The 20,946-nt window shown below is 40.5% G+C and overlaps 1 protein-coding gene across 3 annotated transcripts in view; it reads left to right on the top strand.

Moving 5' to 3' along the window:
* The first annotated feature begins 1,283 nt into the window (after positions 1-1,283).
* EMCN (endomucin) overlaps positions 1,284-20,946 on the top strand; it is a 54,152-nt gene continuing 34,489 nt past the window's right edge. The window contains exons 1-4 of one of the 3 annotated variants that reach the window (XM_010411676.4): positions 1,284-1,466; positions 17,442-17,501; positions 19,762-19,863; positions 20,263-20,370. In XM_010411676.4, coding sequence (XP_010409978.1) covers positions 1,406-1,466; positions 17,442-17,501; positions 19,762-19,863; positions 20,263-20,370 — 331 coding nt within the window. In that variant the 5' untranslated portion in view covers positions 1,284-1,405. Of the gene's footprint in view, positions 1,467-17,441; positions 17,502-19,760; positions 19,864-20,262; positions 20,371-20,946 lie in introns of all 3 variants that reach the window. The other 2 variants (XM_010411675.4, XM_010411673.4) reach the window with 2 other exon arrangements.

Below are 20,946 nucleotides of genomic sequence, written 5' to 3' on the forward strand. Positions count from 1 at the left end.
TGACCTTAAAGATCTTTTCCAACCTAAACAGTTCTGTGATACCACACATAATGCCAAGCTGTTACCATTTTCCTCATGCCATGAATAAAACATCACTGTGGCTGGAAGCACTGGGGCTTAGCACCTGGGAGTTCCTGCATGGGAAGACATTCCAAAATTGCTCCTTATAGCTAGAACCTGTCATGAAGAAAAGAAAAATCTTAATTACTGAAATAAGTAGAGTTGACTATTTAATGAGTTAGGCTGTTTATGAGGCCAATTTTCCCACAGTTTTTCCTGAGAGCTGGCAAAGAGGGAGAAGAGTTCTGCACTTCATTCTCATTGTGGTTGAAGTTTTGTGATTAATTGCCATCGGCTGCTTTGAATCGTTAAGGTGCAGAGCACAGGACTATTACAAGATCATGTTTTGATAGCCTTTAACTCTAGAGCTCTGCTTAGCTTTCTTTCACAGAAGCTGGAGAAATTGCTGTGAGAAGGAGGGATACCAAAGTTTCACAGTGGGTCCTGAGAAGGGACAGAATCTGTGCTGGCTGATTAGACTGCCCAGGTAAGAGGCTTGCTATGGGGACTGCATTCCTATCCCATGGCACAACAAGTAGCTAAACAGAAGAACAAAAAAAACCTTTCCATTACTAATGGAGCAGATACAGTCAAGGATAGTTGCCACTTTCCAAATTTAAAAAAATAAGAGGACCCATTTTCATGTAAAGGAAAAACCCCCACCCCTACTCTAACTCTGTGCAGCCCAGAGCCTCTCCCTGCTGGGGCACCTTGTTGGAGCTACTTCCTCTCCCTATTCTGGTGCCCCTTGTATCCTGTTGGTTGCAGGATGGCAGCTCTCTCAGGGAGACCCTCTACCTTTAATATGAGGCAGCTGTGATTTTCACAAAGGCCACTTTACACAGCCCAAAAAAGAGCCAGATGAGGGCTCTTGTTGCTTGTTTTGCTCCTCTGCTCCTGGCTGTGTTATCCCCCTCTACCTGGGCTCCCTTGCTGCTCACAAATTTCTGCTTTAAAAGTATCCCAAGCTACAGTATGAAAGCTGGTGATGTATAGCATATCCTAAGGAAAGATTTGCCTCTGTTCAAAAACCTTCCTGACCTCATGACTGAAGAAGAACAAAATAATGTATTAACAAAAACATGATTCACTGCCAAAGAGAAGGAGTTCCTGTAAGGACTGAAACAATAAATCTCATCTGTACTGAACTCCCAGAGGGAGTATGTTGTGTTTCCTCCTGTTCTTTATCAAAGTCCCCAAAATAAGCAGGAATGGGCAGTGACCAGGCACAGTCACCACACACCTTTTTCCATGGAGTAATTAAGGCCTGCCTCAAAGTGAGAGAGCACTCCCTGCCCAGCTGCATAAGGGAGAGCTGACAGCACTACCACCGCTACCACCAAGCATGAAACTCCTGGAGATTGCCTCCTTTTTCCTTGCTGTACTGTGTGTTTGCACTGTAGGAGGTAAGTTCTTTGGCTTTTTTGGATAGACTTGTCACATCTCTCAAGTGGCTTGTGAACAAAGCTTAGCTGTCAGTCACTGGGTGCTTTTTTTCATTTCTGCTGCAGTGATTGAAAGACTGTGTGTTGGAGGAGAAGGTACTAACTGGCAGTCGAGTTATATGTGTTCTGTGAAAAACTTTCCTGCCATTGTATTTTTGTGACAGCTTTCTTTCTAAGTGTCATGAAGCTCCTAAATCTGAGAGGAGTTAAAAGCAGAGGTGTATTTACAAAAGTTTTCAGTTCTGTTTTTCTTCTATGCATTAAAGCATTTTTTGTAAAGATGGCTTTAAGGGGGGAGTTGAATCTGAAAGATTTTGCAATTTTTGCTCTTGCAAATCAGATCCATCCTGATAGATTTCCCTGGCACTATGCCAGCAGTAAGTTTGGCCAAGAATTTCTCTCAGAAATAATCTTAGTTTTGCTCGCAAAGATACAGGGGCTTGCAATATTTATCAAGTGTCATATAATGAGGGGTGCAAGCTTAGGGGTCATGTGAGTTGCTGGGTGCAATATCTTTTAGGTACAATTCTTAAATGCACATTTTTAATCAAACTTTTGGTGTTCAGGCGGTCACTGAACTGATGTTTGCATTATTCTTCAGCTTGAAAGATCATGCTTTTAAAATAGAATTAACAAGTAAAACCTGAAAGGGTGAGAGAAACTGCAACAAGGGCCAGAGTCTATCATCACCTTTGGCAAAAGATACATTTAAAGTAAAATCTGCTTTTTGTCTGTACTTTCGTTTCGCAGCCTTCTGGGCCAAAACTTCCACAAATGCCTATAGATTTCCTGAAAAGGATCTCTTAATCAGACCTTTAAAAATTGATAATACTAGATTAACTGATCTAAACAAAGTTAATCAACTTTTGCTCAGGTTATGTGTTGAAATCTAGTCTTTTGTGGTATATCTTATGCCATTGCTTGGGCTCACTGCTCTTAGGGAAACAGATCAATAAAGGAGATTAAAAATAAGCTTGTGCCACAGAAAGCACTGCTTTTAAAATTATGTTAAGTAAGTACAAGCCCCAAAAATGTGTTGAAGTACTATTTATTCTCTGTCTGCTACTCCTAGTAAAAATAGCCTTCCTGTCATTGTCGAAGCTTTAATTTCACAATTTCTGAAAAGCAAAGTGCAGATGCATCAAAAAGAGCGTATTTAACACAACAGTCCATAAAGCTTACCACAAAGCAACATGCAAAGGTGGGAGGAATCCTGCTAATTTTGTACAATCCTTTCTTAAAAAAGGATTTTGCCTCCTCTGCATGATATGAACGTGGCAGAACCAATGACAGTGAATAAGCAGATTTTATATATGATACATTTGTTCTGAGCAATTTTGGTTCTGCAAAAGTATTTTTTAACACTTAATTGCAAGGTAGATGTGGTAGTGAAATTCTGTTGGTAAATTCACATTAGAAAATTTAGAAAATTTATGGGGAAATTTGGACTATGTCTTTATCTACCTTGTGAAAGTAAAGTTACAAGCTTCCTTCAGGTTACCCCATGCATCAGCTTGTTAAGACAGAAGTGATTTTATTGTCTGTTGTGCAAAGCTGGACCAAAGTATTTGGATTTCCACTTTTTGTGATCTCTAAAGTGCTCTGGACATCTGGGCTGTAACAGCAGAGTCTTGTAATCTGAAGCTGGGAATTGATGGTCAGGAGACTCACACCAGTCTCCCTTGTGCTCAGTCTCCCTTTTTTGAGCATTGGAGACAGCAACAAGACCTTTCTGCAGTTGTTTGTAGTATTTTAAAATTATGATCAGTAATACTTAGAGAAGGTCAAATCACACCGCAGTGTTTTAATACTCCCTCCCCCAGGTTTTGGAGTAGTTTGCCTTCAAAGCTCACAAAAATAAATGTGTGGGCTTGCAAATTTTTCATATGCCACACACAAGGTGCTTGTTTATCTTTTGTATATCATACAGAAGTGGACTAGGAAATTTCAACTGTGGTTAGTAGAGAACATACCTGGTCTCCTGTAGGGCTTCCAAATTTCATGCTTTTTCTTCAGGTGTATTCTCAGAGTGCCTTTCTATAAAATTTTCTAATTTGTCTTGGGATCTTTCATCCTCAAAAGCCCCTATTGTTTTGGAGGAGTCTGCCCTCTGTCAGCACATTACCGGGGGCTCAGTTATGTACAGATGTGGAGGCTGATAGCCTCCTGACAACTCATTCCTCCTATCTTGACTTTTCTCAACCTTCTGGGAGTTAAATCACATGCTTAAAACAGGAGTTCCTTCATGCTCATCACAAGGTGTTCAGTCCTCCTGGCATATTGCCCTCTATTCTTACCTGTTCCAAAATGTAGCTTGAATAAAAATGCTTTCTGGGTTGGTTCATAGAATTTCCAGCTTTAAACAGACAGCACTGGAATGTGTCAAAAAATACGTCAAATTATAGTAATCAAATACAAATGCTCTTGAATCTGCCTTAGGATGTCATTACTTTTAAAATGTGTAAAGGTGAAGTTTGTTCTTCTAAAAGATGGGAGGATAAGCCTTGGCATGTGCTTATAATGTAAGTGCTTAGATGTTGCATCTTCCTGCGCCTTGGTCTTGTACTACAGCGTGGCTGTGGCTGCACAGCACAACACAGCAAACGCCCTCCACAAAGTGCTGGTAGCACAGCGCTGCATCCTTCTCACTCAGGCACCCAGGCTGGCTTCTTGCAGCAATGATGGCAGAGGAGAGTGGGTTGTGCTCCTCCCAGCATCGATCTGGACGTGTTCAGGCTGTGCACCCGAGCGGGGGAGCTGGAATGTATCACCTTGCGTTGGACACGTCCAGGGGGTGGGTTATTAACGCCCGATTGCTGACCCCTGGTGACAGCTAGGAGTAGCTTTGTCCGAGTGCTCTGTCAAAATTGATGGCACTACAAAAAGCAAGGCTGTTTTTCTTTTTTGAAAGGTAGGAGCAAATCTTGGCATTCAGAGTTTGGTCTAAATGCCCCTGAAGTAATTTGGAGCTGTTCCATTTCACTGTGGATCAGCCCTAAAAGATGTGTTTCCCAACCCCCTTCCTCATTAAGGGGATGCAGTGTAGCATCCCAAGCCTACAGCCCAGCTGATTAATCCTGACTCCTAGGCTGATAGCTTGAGAAAAGTTCCACTGAGCCAGGGCTTCTGTAGTGATTACACACATTTGCAGCTGTCTGAACTCTGCTCTTGTTGATGTAAACTAGAGGAGATGGATAGTCTTTTTCTTTTCCGTCTTCTGTGCTCTCAGCTCATAAGCCTTCAAGTATTTTAAAAATTAATTTTTAAATTTAAATTCTAACTAAACTGTTTTGAGCAGTGAAAGCTTTTAAGAATGGTCTCCCCTCACTCGGGGTTATTATTCATGTATTGTTCTCTGGACAACCAGCAAGGCACAGACTGTCACAGTTGGATCATTGTCTCATTTCTGAAAATTTGAGAAATGTGAATAGGCTTTAGATAAGACTTTCTTATACCTTTAACTTGCTTGAGCCAAAACTTGGAAAGTCTTGTGAATTTGCCTGTTGTGAAAAAAAAATTGTATTTGGTTCTTTTACTGTTCCTAGCAGTTTGCCAAGACTAGCTTTGTCAAAAATCAAATTATAGTGCTGGAGTTTATCATGCCCTTTAATTGAATATTGAATTTTTATTCCTGTACAGATTTTTTGGTTGGTTTTTTTTCCCTGCTGCCACATTCCTTTAATTCATTAGATCTTTTGCATATTGGGCCAGTTTTTGCCTAACGGATTTTAAAGGTGTATTTATTACCGGACAGAAGAAAACTGCATGTTGTAGCCCCAAGCCTGAAAGCAAGTTTACTGCATTTATTGAGGGTAGAAGCAGATGGCTTGATACCTGCTTGGTTATGATTTACAGCCAAAATAAATGGAAACTGAATATGAAGGGCAAGTTGCCTACAGCATTCAGCTCCAAACCTGGGAACACATAATGCCGTATAACATGCCCAAAAAATGGTTGTCCCTTCTGAAAATTTACCAGAATGTTTTCTCTTTTCTTTAGCTGACTCTTTTTATCTGTATTCAAACCTAGAGTTCTTATTAAATGTTTACTAGTTTATAAATTAGGAAAAAAGATCTGTTGAGGTTTGGTTTGGTTTGGTTTGGTGGGTTTTTTTTTTCCTGAATAGGAAAGTACTTTGAATTTGGACTCAGATTGTTTATACATCTGAGTCCTGTGTGGAAAACCTGCAAAAGTACTTGAACTTATATTTTTGTACTGTAATTTGTACTGCAAAATTACAAATTAAAAATAATATTTAAGGAACTCTTAACCTTGGGAAGGGAGTACTTATAACTGGTACTATTCAATAGCCAGACTAAGTTCAACATGTAAAGACAGTAAAATCTCGTGGAAAACTGATTTTTATTTATGGGCCTTATGAAGTGGGGGAGAGGCTGTTGTTGTTTGTAATTTTTGCTACAACAGCTCAAGGAAGACTCTTTAATGGGTTTATTTTGCAATTCTATGAATAGAGAGATAAAGTTGGATTTGTGTGTAGCAGGTGTTATTTCCAAAAACAAGTCAAGAATCAAAGACCTGGCTCCTTTAGAAGACAAGCATCTACTTTTGGTTTCAACTAGCGCTCTAAAAGACGTGTTTCTCTATTAAAATAGGTTTCCCTTTTAAACAGAAGTGTCAAACCCCTGAGTAGCACCATGTCCGGCCCTGCAAGTCACTGTCACGGTTCCAGCAGCTGAGATATCAAGTAGCCATACCTTGGCACTTCTCTTGTGAAAATGGACCCTTGGATGCTCTAACACTGCCATGTGGTATCCGCCAGACCTGCCTGCGATAGGAAGAGGGGTTTGACACAATTTAATATGATGTTATCTCCACACTGCCTTCTGGCCCTACCTCCCCATGCGAGAAGACTGAGCTGATGATCACTTGCTGATATGATGACTTAGAATAAAATTCAGCAAGTGTGATCTGCTAGGGTGTTGTAGAAAGGGGTAGGAAGCTCTCTACTGCCACCCACCCATGGACTAGAGGCTGGCCTGGAAGGGTCCAAATTAATTTTAAAAGACTTTTTTTTCTCAGTAGTCAGAGTAGACAACAACCCCTTTCAGGCCAGACTGACTAGCTGATGGTCCAAAAACGTTATGTTTCAAACTAGAAACAGGGCAAGGATTTTCTGACTGCTTTTATGTGGAAAGTGAATGCTTTCCTTTCGTACAAGTGCAAATTCTATCCGGTTTATCAGTAGATAAGCAGAATAGTTCTACAACTATTTTGAATCCCTTTTTTTTGTTCAGCGGCAGTAACATGCTCCTGGGTGTTAGCTGCATGTTGTAGATAGCAATGCATCTCAGGTTTCTGAAACCACAGAGCAAGTGGCACATAATTTTGCATCACATTTATCTGCTGTAACCATTCTGCCTTGTCTTATCGCTCTAACAAAATTATGTGTTTTGCTGGGATAGGAGCATTACACCAGCCTTGCTGTCTGAAGATTTCTATAAGATAAGTAATCATTCTAAAAAGCACATTCAGTTTGTCTTAATGCTGTGATTTCTCAGTGTGGTACTTGGTTTGAGGAGTGTCAGTGTAACTTTAGGGTTAAATCAATTAACATGATGGTATTAATGAGATGTTTATGCTTCTTGCAGATTTCTTTTTTCATAATCTTTAACAGGAGATTAATGTTGGGTTTGGGTTTGAGAAATTTGACTATTGAGGCAACAGCTGATAAGAATGGCAAAAGCTTTGGATTTTAGTTGATCTGAGGAAAACAGTGCCAGGAGATTTACTAACCTTCCTGGCCAATTTGAGTTATTTTCCTCTGTAAAATACTTATTTGTTGAGATGTGTTTGCATTGCGTATTAATTACTTGAAGTGATCAGAACCCCATATATTCCTTAAGTTTTTACTACTTTTCCTACTTTTTCTCATACCCATTGTTCTCATGCCAACATTGAGTCTAAGGTTTTATTTGAAATACAGTGTTGATAACTTTTCAAATGTTATTGTATGGGTGCTATCTATCTCAGTGAGAGGACAGCCTGAAATCATCTTTCCTAGACAGATAAATTACTCCTTCTCATCTCAGCACAGGTTATATATCACAACAATATAGATGATGTAAATATAAGTGTTTGCAAACTCATTCAAAGGTTAGAGAAGCAAAAGTATCACCAAATATTTTCAGACAAAATGGCAAAAATAGGTGACAATTACTCTGCAAAGAAATGTGAAATTCAAATCCTTTCCACCCAAATTCCTGGTCTCATGTCCAGTAGAGAGGGACAGCTTTTGACATGATACATGGCTAATTCTTCCATGGCCATTTGAAGTCCACAAAGGCAAAAAATTGAGGGTTTTCTTTACCCAGGAATTATAGACACTCTGAAACTTCTGCCAAGTTGTCAAACCTCATTTGCCCTTGACTCATAAAGATCTTCATTAAGTCAGAAATCTGTGGTGTATTGAAGGAAGTGTTTGGGACCAGTGTGCAGTTCCATTGTAGTTACTCATTCTTGCACAGGACTGTTAAAATCTCTTTCTGAAAACTACTGAATTCTTTGAATTGTGGAGCTTTTTAGACATCCTATGGAGTCTTATTCTGTTTTGACTCTCATCACATAATCCTTGGAAATTGTAGCTACACCAAAGGCTGGCTGCCCAGAAAGACTCTTCCAGCAGAGCAAATTTAGGTTCTTTTTAGGAAGGTCCTTTCTTATAAGAGTAGTGTATTAATATATTTGCTGTGATTCAGAAGACAGCAAATGTATTTAAGAAACTGTTGGGCTTGCAACAACTCACTTGTTTCCAACATGCAGCAACAAAAAGGACTTACTGGAGATTTATGCCAAATAACCTAGTCCCTGAGATGTGCTAATGACAGCAAGGGAAGAACACAGCACACATATCAGAGGCAGAAAAACCTTCCAGTGCACAATGGTTTTTTGGTTCTCTGCACATTTTACCCTGTCTAATTCAAATGGCTCCAGAGGATTCCATTACATTTGCAAGCCATTCCCTGTGCTAATGGAGCCATGTGGCTGGCATGTCTTAATGCTCTTGAATTTAGGTGAACTAGGCACAATTTATTTTACTGGCTTGGAGACACTTCCTTGTAGTGCACTGTCTGCTTCTTCCCTAATTGCTTTCACCTTGCATTTCTAAGAGCTGGCAGAAAATGCTGTTTCCAGATGCAGAATGTAAAGTGGGGATTGATCATTCACAGGAGAAAAGCTTGAAGAAGAGCAGAAGGGGTTTTGTAGGAATGGAACAGCTTATTGACAATTGTAATAGTTGTAATTGTCATGGGGAATACAATCACACTAATGGCCAATAAAAGTACAAGGGATGTCTATAGCTGTTCACCTGCATGATATGATCAGCTCCCAGCTCACCATGACTTCCCAGAGCGCCGACTGGGAGCTGGGATTTTGACAGGCCTGAGCGCTCTTGAGTGTGGGCCGCTCTGTACCGCTAGGAAGCTGTTTCTCAGAGTGGGAGCTGGCGTGGCCAATGCAGCAGTTCCCGCTGCTCTTTGGTAGGATAAGTCCTCAGTGCTGACACTCTGTTGCAAGTGCTCTTTGTAGTAACAACTTTGTTTTTTAAAAAGGAATACTTTGTGGCAAAAAGCTTGTAAGAACAGAGTCTCAGTTTTGCATCTGATCTTAGCAGTTGTATCAGATTGGTAGAAATTCAGAATAACGTGAGTGTTCAATCAGCTTGGCAAGATAGAGACAAGGAGATCTTTATCTGCTATATGTGCCAGTTAGAGAAATGAGATATTTTCAAAGTATACCCTTCATCCTTGCATATAAAGTAACTCCAGCGAGACTGTACTTGCTCAGGGCTTGCAAAGGCTGTTTGGGGCCTTCCCTTTGGGATATTCTGTACCGTTTAACCTTTGTTCTAGGCGGAGTGGAAAAGATGAAGAGAGTCTCAATGGGCCATTGAGCATGGAATTACATTAATTATAGAAGCAATTTATAGTGTTTCCACGGAGTTTTCTGACAGGAACTGCTTTTTGATGTTCCAGAGGCTTTCAGAGCTTTGTCAGGAGCAGAGTGACATGGGCGGGTGTGGCTAAAATGGGTGTCTAGGCTGATCCCGGATGTTCTAAAAATAAATTCATCATAGCAGACACTGCTGTGACCCTTTCCTGAATTATACAATTAGTCATGCTGCTGGAGATGCACTGGGATCACAAACACAGCACAGAACTATATGACTTTCCTAACTTCTGCAACACATTGCAAAGGGGAGCTACCAACAGACCCGGGCTCAGCTCTGGCTGTTTTAGATTTGCCCTACCCAAACACACTCTTTCTGGGAAACAAAAATAGGCTTGCAAATAGCACGGTGAGGCAAAAGCTGTAAGCACTGCAGTTTTCTCTCTGCCTTCTGGGTGGGGGTGACTTACATCAACACTTTTATTCCTTCCTGTTGCAAGGGAAGGGGCTCTCCTTTATGTCTTTTTCTTGTTCTACTCAGCAATGCACAATATGTATAGAGCTTTCTATGTAAAATTGCACCCACTAAGGACATTTTTCAAATTTATTTAGCTTGACTAACACAAGGGTGAGGGAGGTGGCAGTTCATTTTTTTGTACTATAATATAGTCCTTAGAAACTCGTACCTTTTATGTTACACATGGACAAACAAATATATCACAATCAAAGGGTGGCAATCTGGTGGTTTAAATGGCTTTAAAGGGTTTAATTAAAACCTATTAAATAGTTTTAACAGGTTTAAATAAAGAGAATTTCAGAGCTTGGAGCTTTCATTCAAGGCAGGCTGGAGTGCTGATGAGCATGCTGAGCACATTTATTGTTTTATGGAGTGCGAACAATGTACTCATCCACAGTAATAGAGATATCCACCAAGCTTCACGTGAGCAGAAGGCACACTGAGAAAGCTTGTGATTAAAAGCCTTTGATAGGGAGTTTGCACTTCTTCTAAGGCAATAAAACCCCCCTTAAAACTGGCTAGTTAAGTGCCCAGATTTCTATGTCCACACATGCAGAGAGGCAAATCATGCTGTGCTTGGGTTGTTTCAAATACTCAGTAACACGGGGGCACTCATCCAAAGCTTCTCATTAATGTTTTGAGGAGGGGAGCCCTCAGCGGCCTACGTTGGCTGAGGCTGGTCCTTGGCAGCTGCCTTGTCAATATTTCTCTGTGCAGCAGATCCCTATGCAGGAGCTGTTTGCTGGGTGCTGTGAGCAGGCTTTGTGGGAGCTTTTTGCCTGGGGATTGGTAATTCCCAGGAGCTCTCTGCTAGTGCTTAGTGTTGGGTCATGCTAGCCCCACACGCCTGAGTGAGCAGGAGGAGCTCTGAGGCAGTGCTGGCACCGAAGCTGCATTTCCTGCCTTCTCCCTGGTCCCTGCTGGAAAAATGGTGGCAGCTACCTCCCTTTCCTTCCTCCCCTCAGCTCTTGCTGCTGGCTGCCTCCAGCCCACCCAGTTTATGTTTCCTCTGCAGAAACCAAGTCCCACGTTACCCCAATTGCTGCTGCCTGTTCCCATGCCGTGCAGGAGGAGCCCTGTCCCTGTCTCCTTTCCTAGCTATGGGGCTTTGCATTTATGCTCTCCCTTCCCTAATATCCATCTCTTTCACCTGTTTCCAGGTGCTTTTGCCTTTTAAAGGAAGAGTGTTATGTGTCTGTGGCCCAGGAGCTGCTTCTTCCTGCCTTTGTGTCTTCCCCTATGCTTATGCTTATAAGTTTTTCCCACTCTTTTGCAGCAGGCTGTCTCTGTCGTGTGACACCAGCCTGCAAACCATGACCAGCAGCTACAGTGAAGAAGTAGAAAGTAGACTTTAAATGCAAGATCTCCACATGTAGGATTTTCATAATGTGTTTTTGGTTTGTTGCTGAAGAGAGACGTGACTGAAAGGAAGGTAGCAGCTTGGCAAACCGGAGGTGGTTTCCCACCTCCCTAGGCAGCAGGAATCACAGGCTTTCAGCTGATTGGCATCAGGCAGCAAAGGATGTGGCCTTTCTCCCTGCCTTATCATTTTTAGCATTGCCTGTAGTATCTAAATACATCTCACAGGCGTTCACCTTAACCATGGCCAGTGTAACTTTGTTCAGGGTCTACTTTGTCCCTCCAGCTGCTAATGTAAGATATTCACAGCAGATAAAATCCCAAGGTGGAAAACGGCTTACGTTGCAGGAGGCTGCGTTAAGAGCTTTTGCAGCAGTGCAAAACCATTGTGAGGCCAGGCTGGAAAAACACTGTGCAATTCTGGCTCTTGACGATAGCGAAGTGGCAGTGACCCAGCACGGGGCTGTTACTGGGGACACAGCTTTCCTTTCACCAGGTGCTGTCACAGCCTGAGTGGTTGCGTGCAGGTCCTGTTACAGGCACATCTGAATGCATGCATGAGGCGTGCCACACTGTGAGTATTGCTTTGCATACTAAAGAGATATGAAAACATGAGTGTTGTGGGGTTTTTTGAGTTTGCTTCAAATTCATGAAGTTTTCAAATGGCTTTGTTTAATTTAATATCCTTCACTACACACTGTTATCAGCTTTGGCCATTTACGGGATTACATCAGAACCTTGATTCCCATTAAAAATCTAGTTGATGTGACTATAGAGGGAAAATCTGAAGTGTGAGTCCTTAAGGATTAAATGCACTAGAAACAGTATTACTTCTATAAAATTAATTCTTCCAGAAGAAAATATCGGGGGGAGTGGGGTGGTATTCCTTTTTTTAAAAAATTTGTCTCTGGAGTGTTTCACTAATAGATTTTTTATTTGTGATCTTCAAATAGCAAGAAAGGAGTTGATGGTTTCAAACAACACTGTTAAAATTGCACTTAAACCTCTTCTAACAGTACATCTGTATTTTTGTTCTTTGGATAATGTATGAACCTTTACACAAAAATGCATTACAAAAGAAAAAAATTTATCTCAGGGTTTAGGGTAAAGGGTCATGCAGTGGAAAGAAAGACAAATGAGTAGTGAAAACCAAAATAAGAGAAGTGCAAGGACTGTACTGGGCCTGGGGAAAGATCAGATAAGAGAACGTAAAAATGAAGCAGCATTAAATGAAAGAGAAAATGTACCAGACAACAGAGCTTAAAGGTAAGAGTAAATAAGTTGTGTACATTGTCAGGCAGCAGCTATTTCTTAGGAACTTTGAGTTCCCAGATCTGTACCAGATTTTCTTACAAGGACAGCTGTCACTTTCTCAACAAAGGACAATTTTGTTTTTTATGGACTATACAGTCTTTACATGGGTACTGCTGGAACAGTGGTTACAGAGGCTCTTTCATGGTCATGAGGGCTAGCAGAATTATCATGGGCTAGAAAGTGATCACTATTTCTGATGGTGTGGAAAAACAGAAATTGAAAAAATTTTGACTTCTCCATGACTTGTGTGTAGTTGCAAAGGCCCAGGGTCACACAAACAACCATAATATAACATCCTGAAAGTGCGTAGGTTTAGATTACATATTAGGAATAAATTTTTTACTAGAATTAGGGCAGAATTAGTCAGGGTGGTGAGGTACTGGAACAGGTTGCCTAGGGAAGCTGAGGATGCTTCATCCCTGGAAGTGTTCAAGACCAGACTGGATGGAGCTCTGAGCAAACTGGTCTAGTGGAAGGTGTCCCTGCCAACAGCAGGGAGGTTGGAACAAGATGATCTTTAAGGTCCCTTCCCACCCAAACCATTCTGTGATTCTATGATAATATATAATAAACAAACATAGTATCAACACCTGTAGATTCTGCTTTATAACCTTGAAGCAAGGAATTATTATGTACAGGTTTCCTTAGGAAATGTCTTTGGTAATTGTTCCCAGCTACAGCCTGTAGAGCATTGGTCAGGTTTTGAGTGGGAATATATTACATCCTCATCAGCAAAATGGTTAAAACACCAGCTTCTGGCTGTTATGCCAATAGTTTGACACAGGCACTGGAATACCTGTAGAGTTTGCAGTCCAAATTTCCCTTGTCCATTACTTCTCATTCAAAACTTCAGTGGACATAAGTTTATTCCTTTGTCTTGGCTGCAGCTCCTCACCTACTGCTGTTGCTGTGCCTTCCACTGATCCTTTCCTCTCTAGGCTGAACAAATGCAATTTTTGCAATCTTTCCTGAGAGGTCCTTTTTTCTCTAGACTCTTGGTGATTTTTATAGTTCTCCAGTAACTTCCCACCTCCAGGAATCCATACGCTTCTTAACAACATTCTGAAGCTGAACCAAGTTTTTCATCTGAATGGAAGGATTTTAATCACACAGTTTTGTCTATCTAGTGCACTGTCAAGTGAAAGAAATGTCAATCAGGCCATTCCACTTGTTATCTGTAACGATAGTGACTTTCCCATAAAAATAATTTCTTTCCAAAGTTAAATATTGATGCCAAACCAGACAGCACTTAAATTCAGTAATTCATGTAATGAATAGAATCAATATATACTTTGAACAATCTATTAATCTTCAAAAATTGCTTTGGCATTCAATTTTGTGTTATCTGTTTCATGTGGTGTTTTAAACTTCGTAGTTTGTGCCCTGTGGTGTCCTGTAGGGTATAAAAAGAATTACTGATATAATAACATGCAGTCATTCCTTTTTGTTTCCTGTCCTGATTATAGCAATAACAGGCATCTAATTAACACGAGGTCAGAACCTGTTTATCTCTCCAGTGTAAAAGTAAAAATAATAAGAGAGAGAGCTAAGAGCTTGTGAGAACTCTAAGCTCAGATCTTAGAGACTAAAGCCTGCATCAAAAGCTGTAGTTTTAGGACAACTGTGCCTATTGGTCAGTCCTGTCTAAATTCAGGGAACCCTTCTGAATTTAATAGCAGAAAGTAAGTTCAGTGTTTCAGTTCATCCATTTCAAAATCTAAAGACCAATGAATGTAGTGTTGCTTTCATTTTAGAACAAATACGCCATTTAAATCTAAGCTAGAAAAGACAATAAATGGAAATTCTGTGAAACTAAAAGAGAAAAAAACCCAACCAAACAAATCACAACAGTTACTCTCTTTTTAGTTTGGTTTTGTGGCCATGTGTCACATGTTCTTAGATCTCTTCTTAATTCCTCCTTATTTTTCCCTGCCACCCTGACCGTCTTACTGTCTCTAGGCCTTTCTGCCCTTCCCTTCTTTTCTTCCTCTCCTTTTACGTTTCTCCTGGTTTGTATTTCTTCTTGCCTTATTATCTGCTTTAAGACCTGGTCTGTTCTTTTTTTTCTTTTTGGATGTTACCATCCCTCCTTTACTTAGCCCAGTGTAGTGTCTGAGAACCTTTTAGCTCCATGTGCATTCTCCAGACTCAAGGATGCTGCATCACAGGTTACCTGTGCTCTTTTAGCTGGGTTTATTGCCAGCAAACACAGCAAATAGCAGTGGTTTCTGTGTGGGAGCAATTGCTGAGTAAATTTGGCTACTCCTACATCAGAGTACATCAAGGTGCTCTCATATCAAAGGGATCACTGCATTCAAATTTGCTAAAAAAAATGCAGTTGTAACTTTACTTAGTTGTCCATCATCTGAGGCTGCAGCCGACCTGACATGAGCAGAAAAATGAAGATTTCTGTCCTTTTCTTTGTCTATCAGCAGTCTCTAATGGATGAAAATTATTTTCTCTATCATTTTTAATCTCTTGCTTTCATCCCCCATAGGATTCTCCTTAGTTACAATTTAACATTGCAAATAAGAGCATAATAAGCCACCAGTTCTATCATTTCTTTTAATCAAACAGTTCCCCCCCATCCTGTCAAGTTTTAAACATTCTTATATGTTGCTTTCAACTTATTTTTAAAGTTTACTTAATTATTCACCATTTCAAGAAAACAATTCATAAGACTCTATTGTACTCTGTTAATTGAATTTACCTTAGTTTATCTCTAACCTGTGATAAAATCAACCAATAGTGAGTCATAATAAAACTGTGACTTATATTCACATTTTTTTAGTTTTAAGGAAACCTTGGCCTATCAACATGGTTATTAAATGGAACATCTTTAAAGGATGAATAATCTAAATATTGCAATGAGCTTTCTACAAAGTCGTGCTGAGTTAGAGGGAGAGTTTTGGGAAGAGTGAGTTTGGGAACGAGCTGATTGGCCAGCTAGTACATTTAGCTGGCATTACAGACATGGTAGATACTGAGGTACGTTAAAACAAAACCATATGAAATGTAGGCACTGTTGAAAAAACATTCTGTTCTACTGCTGTGGCCTTGTGGTGTGGGAGATTACAGGAGCTTTGTCAGCAGCACATAATGAGAATGAAGAGATGGAAAAATGTTCACTGTTTAGGGAAACAAGATTGCCTTTAGGTCTCTCTGGATAAAATTTGTTTTCCAATTATTTCAAGTGTGGGCTATGAAGCATTACTGTGACTGGGTAACTAAATGGCAAGAAAACCTGTATTTTAAATGCAATGTGCACGAGTCTGTGCATGGTGTGACTGTGTTCTGGGGAGTAGAGCTGGGGCAGCAGCAGGCCCATAGAGGACTCATTTAATTTTATATAGGATATGCCCATATCAAACTGGGCCAGCATGTGCTGTGACAAGGCATTATGAAGGCAACAGCATGCCTAGAAAAGATGCCCAAGAAAGTAAGACTCACTGGGAAAGGGCTGAGACCTATTACACACATGCAGGTGCCAAGAGGGCACACTGCTTGGAGAGAAGTTGTAAGGGCTCGTTTGGTTAAACCTTAATACATTTCTGCAGAGCCCCTGCAATTGTATTATGTATTTTTTTTTCCAGGTTAGATCTGTGGCTCTTGCAGGCTTCGGGTGATGCTTGTGAAATGTTAATCGGAGCGCAGTACACTGAGCAAAGGGAACAAAACTGACTGTTCTGACTGTTCTCTCAAAAGAGAGAATGCCAGCAGATATTACCATGAATGGAGTCACACAAGAATACTGACATGGTGTCCTGACTCAGTTTAGCATGTCTGTATTACAGCATGCTAATGCAGCCTGACAGGATGTCATGCTTCAAATCTGACAGCACATGCGGATTAGCCGGTGCCATTTTCCTCTCCCATTCAGTTACAGAGCTGATCTATTCCTCCACAAATGTACCTGTACTTGTCTCACAGCCATCTAAAATGGTTGAGAAATGCCTGTTTCTGAGTCAGTGTAGCTTTTTCACCCCCTTCAACACCCCCAACTTCTTTTAGTAGAAAAATATGAATATCCTAGCAATAAGACTGAAAATCTTGCTTGAAGCCAAAACACTTGTTGAGTTATGCTGTTACAACCTTTCAACACAGTAAGAAGAGACAGAAATTACTTTTCTTTTTGTTTGTTGAAGTTTCTTTTTTGGATGATTTATTTGTTTTGTAAGATTGAAGAGGCACCTACTAATGACCTTTTAAGACTGGCATCATTTATGGCAGTAAAATCCCAATAGCTGGAGCACTGTGTTGAGGACAATGGAGAACGTCAGTCATTACTCAGTGTGGTGCTTCTCAAGCCATGCTCTGTGAATTCTCCTCTTCCCCTCACATTTAGGGATCAGGGTGATGCTGAAAAGCCTTCCTGAAGTGCTTATACTAGCCAGGGAGCAAGTACAATCTTGTTACTTCAAGACAGGAGAAGAGCTCCTTACTCCAGTGGCCAGTTATTTTAGTTAATCCTCCACCCTGAAGACTCAGAGCAGCTGTGGTTGTACTCAAGGAGAGGAGGAGAGAGCAAAAAACTTTAATTTGCTCCATCTCCCCCTACCAACAAGTCTGGGAGACACCAGTGGGAAAACTGCACCGTAGTCCGAGGTGGGAGGCAGCAGCAGATGCTCCCCATTACAGCAGTCAGGGCAAAATGAAGGGATTTAGGATACAGCTTGAAAAGGTTGGTAGCAGTTACATGATTTGGTTGCTTCTGCTAATTAGCTTCTGAACTTGATTTTCCAGGAAGGTCCTTGCTGCTCTCTGGTATTATGACTTTGTAGTGCTAAATAGGTCTGGAATGTGCAGAAGTGACGTGATTCTTTCTGCGTTTCTTTCAGAAGATGGCAATCAAACCACTACTGTCAGTGAAAGCGCTTCTGCAGTAAAATCAAAAGCTGGTAAGTGCTCCAATTCGCTGTTATCTGGTGTTCTGAAGATCCTGTTGTCTTTCTAGCTTTCAGCTTTTCCAGCTTCTGGGCAAAATTGGGTGAATTATTTCTTACAGGCTGATTGTAGAGCAATGTATTTCCCTGAGTCTCTAATGAAACTCTGTTGCAAATGAAGGATCGAAGTATCTTAGTATGGAGCCAGTTAATTTAAGCAGACTACGCTTTTTTGTTTCAGGTGAAAAAGGTTCTGTGAGTTCCTAAACTCTCAAGGAGTGGTTCAAATGAGACCAGAGAGTAATAAATTACCAAAGACTGCCAGTTCAAGAAGACTTAACAGAGAAAATACTTGTTTCAGACATTAAAAATCTGTGTTTCTGGTCTACAACTTCGACTGTCACATTCAATTCTCTTTATTGTGCAGCTTTGTTATGAAAATGTATGAAAAATCAATATTGACCATATTTCAATTATGTGAACTCCTTTATTAGTCTGAATGTTGAAGACTGCTGCATCCAAGAAGTTATACGTGTGAGAGAAGAAAACATGGACACAGTATTCTATTTTTTTATATGAGTCTGCTGTGGGGCTGAAAGCACTGAGATTATGAAGTATACTCTTGAAGTGCTAGTAATGGAGGTGGATAAGATGCAACCAGGTGAAATATGCATGTATTATGTTTGTTACAGCAGAAGATTTAGATCTATTCAAATTGTGTTGCAGTTCTTTTATGGAGTTCTCGAAAACCCTGATGTTTATGTCTGTTTAAAAGACACTTCATAAAGGCCCAACACCTCACAGTGAATTAGCTCTTTGAATGTTTCACTGAAATTTTTCTTGCAGCTTTTTTTCATGGAAGGGAAAGCAGTGTTGGTATTTATGCCACTATGAGAAAAGCATTAGAAACCCAGTATGAGATTAAAGCAATTTGTGAGTGTGGAACAAGGGGGAGGCATTCCTTGAGGCATTGCTATTCTAGGTGAACAGCCAGAAAACTGAGAGCAGAGAAAGAGAGTATGAGTTATATTTTAAAAGTTCCAGTGTGAATGTTGCATTTAGAAGTACTTAAGTCATATGAGAGAAAATTACATGTAATGCTTTATTCCTGTTCCTTCATGTATGCCATCCATTAAAAATGCTAGAAAGGGTAGTAGGTAGGTAGAGGTACTAGTTGTCAGGTATTTACATGAGGCTCTGTAGCTCACAGTAGCACTTCCTGTTTGCCTTAGATTACAGAATTGAAAACTCAACTCTTAAATTGGTTCATTATGGGGTTTTTTAGTCCAGATTCCCTGGCTGTAATTTGGTAAGTCCATTCCTTTGAGCAAGTGCCAGGGGTACATGGAACCTGCAGGATGCCATCCATACACAGCAAGACAAGGTGATTTAAACCTTGCTATTGCTTTAGTGATGTTTGGGCAATTCTGCTCCCATCTGTCCATATCAGCAGTGTCTGGAAAGGGATCCCTGCTGCCTGCAGGAGCCCTTTCCCCTCCTCCAAGTCTCACTTCTCTTGAAGAGAGAAACAGGAGCCACCATACAAAGGGCACCGAGTTCACCCCAAGGAATATAATTTACTAGAGAATACTATTCATATCACCCACAATGTCCTAAGCGTTACTGTACTCCAAAGAGGAAGGCCTGCTGGGTGCTCCTTTTTCCCCAGAAATCTGAGTGCAGAGGAAGAAGGTCTAGGAAAGCTGGCCAATGAAGAAGACTCAAATGTGTCTCAGGGTGGGCAAGCACAGGAAAAAATTGCCCAAACACTAGTGGAGTCTGTTCCCCTTCATCTCTTTACCTGTGATCTATAAGCTGTATTCCCACGTGTCACTCACACTTCTTCATGGAGATTTTACATCCCTTCTCCTGCTAAACAGGTATGCAGCAAAGTGCTGCTCAGAGGGGTAGTCCAGCAGCACAGTGAACCCATCCATCCACACTAGGCTCCTTTCCCCTCACTTATTCCCTTAGAAGTCACACCAAGCACCTCTATATAACCCCCAAAGATCATGTGCCTCTCCTTTAGGGGCTGGCTGGAAGGTACAGTGGCTACATTTCAGTAGGCAACTTGCAGATTGTTCACAGGCCAAATCTCCCCCTGAAATCAACCCTTTCAATCGTCTTTCAAAATATGTGGGTAATAAAGCTCTGTAAGGGCCAGCCTTTAAACAGGAATTCACTGCCTTGGTAAGAGAACACAGCTAGAAGAATGTGATTTTTGTTTTAGGCATGATAAAATAAATCAATAATGATGTGAATGCCTTTCTTGCAGTAGTGGATCCTGTGAATACGACAGCTTCACAGGCAACATCATTGACAGCGTCAGTGCTGGCAGCAAGTTCAACCAGAGCTGCAAGTGAAACCATCGCAAGCAGTAAGTGAAAATCTCCAAGTTAACTGATGCTGTTCTAGTGATCATTGAGGAAATTAAGCAGGAGTGTCTCTTGGTTTGGGAATTTGTTTTACAGAGAGTGAACTCTTTGGTGAAACCTTGCAGATGTGTGCAGGAGCTTCTGTTTGGTCAGTCTTAAAGGAAGCTCCAAGCTATGCCTTCCAACTGCATTATCACAGGCTTGTCTTCAGTGGGATGACCCACCTATGGGACAGGGAGTGGCTTTTTCTGCAGTGAAGGGGACCCTGCCCCTGTTATTCTTGAATTTAAATTAAATATCATTTTGATAATTTAAAATCAGGCTGCAAGCAGGGCAGTTAGGTGTGTTTTATGTGTGTTTACAAAATTGAGGAAATAAATGGAATGTCTTTCCTATGTTAGACTCCACGCCTCCTTCAACTGATGCTACAAAACAAGCAACACAAGGTACAACACCACGACCAACAGTGGTGACTTCAGCAGCAAATACAAGTTTCAGCACAGCAAACAGTAAGTGATGATTTCATTGAGCCATTTCTGATTCATTCTATGCTACATTTCTGTAGAACTGCGAAACAATAAAAGGAGGTCAAAAAGAGAGTAGCTTGGTGATTGGTGATTTGGATTTGGTGATTTGGGGAAGCAGAGCTATTCATCCTACCATATTATATATCTTTAATGAATCTTGCCCTAGAATCCCCCACAAAGAAAGTTACACCTTTAATTTGTAATGGAGGTGATCTGAAGCCATTACACTGGATTTTAATCTCCCTGTAATTGAGAGAGATGTATTTGGAACAGTTTTAATTTTTTACTTTCTTCTTTGTTTGGGTTTTTTTTCCAATAAAAATTTAGTCAAAAAAAATTATTCTTTGTGATCAGAATGGTGTCAAAACAACACCTCCTTGTTTCTTATTTTTATAAGAAACTTCTATAAGATACTTTTATTTCCCATAAATCTTCGGAATACCATGTGTATTGGCCTGGAATATCAGATTGGAATTTAGAAAAAAAAAGAAACACAAAAACAAACAAACAAAACCCCCAAATAAATAAACAAAAAACCCACAAAAACCCCAAACAAAA

This window comes from Corvus cornix, chromosome 4 (assembly GCF_000738735.6).
Source record: "Corvus cornix cornix isolate S_Up_H32 chromosome 4, ASM73873v5, whole genome shotgun sequence".
In the NCBI taxonomy this organism is placed as follows: domain Eukaryota; kingdom Metazoa; phylum Chordata; class Aves; order Passeriformes; family Corvidae; genus Corvus; species Corvus cornix.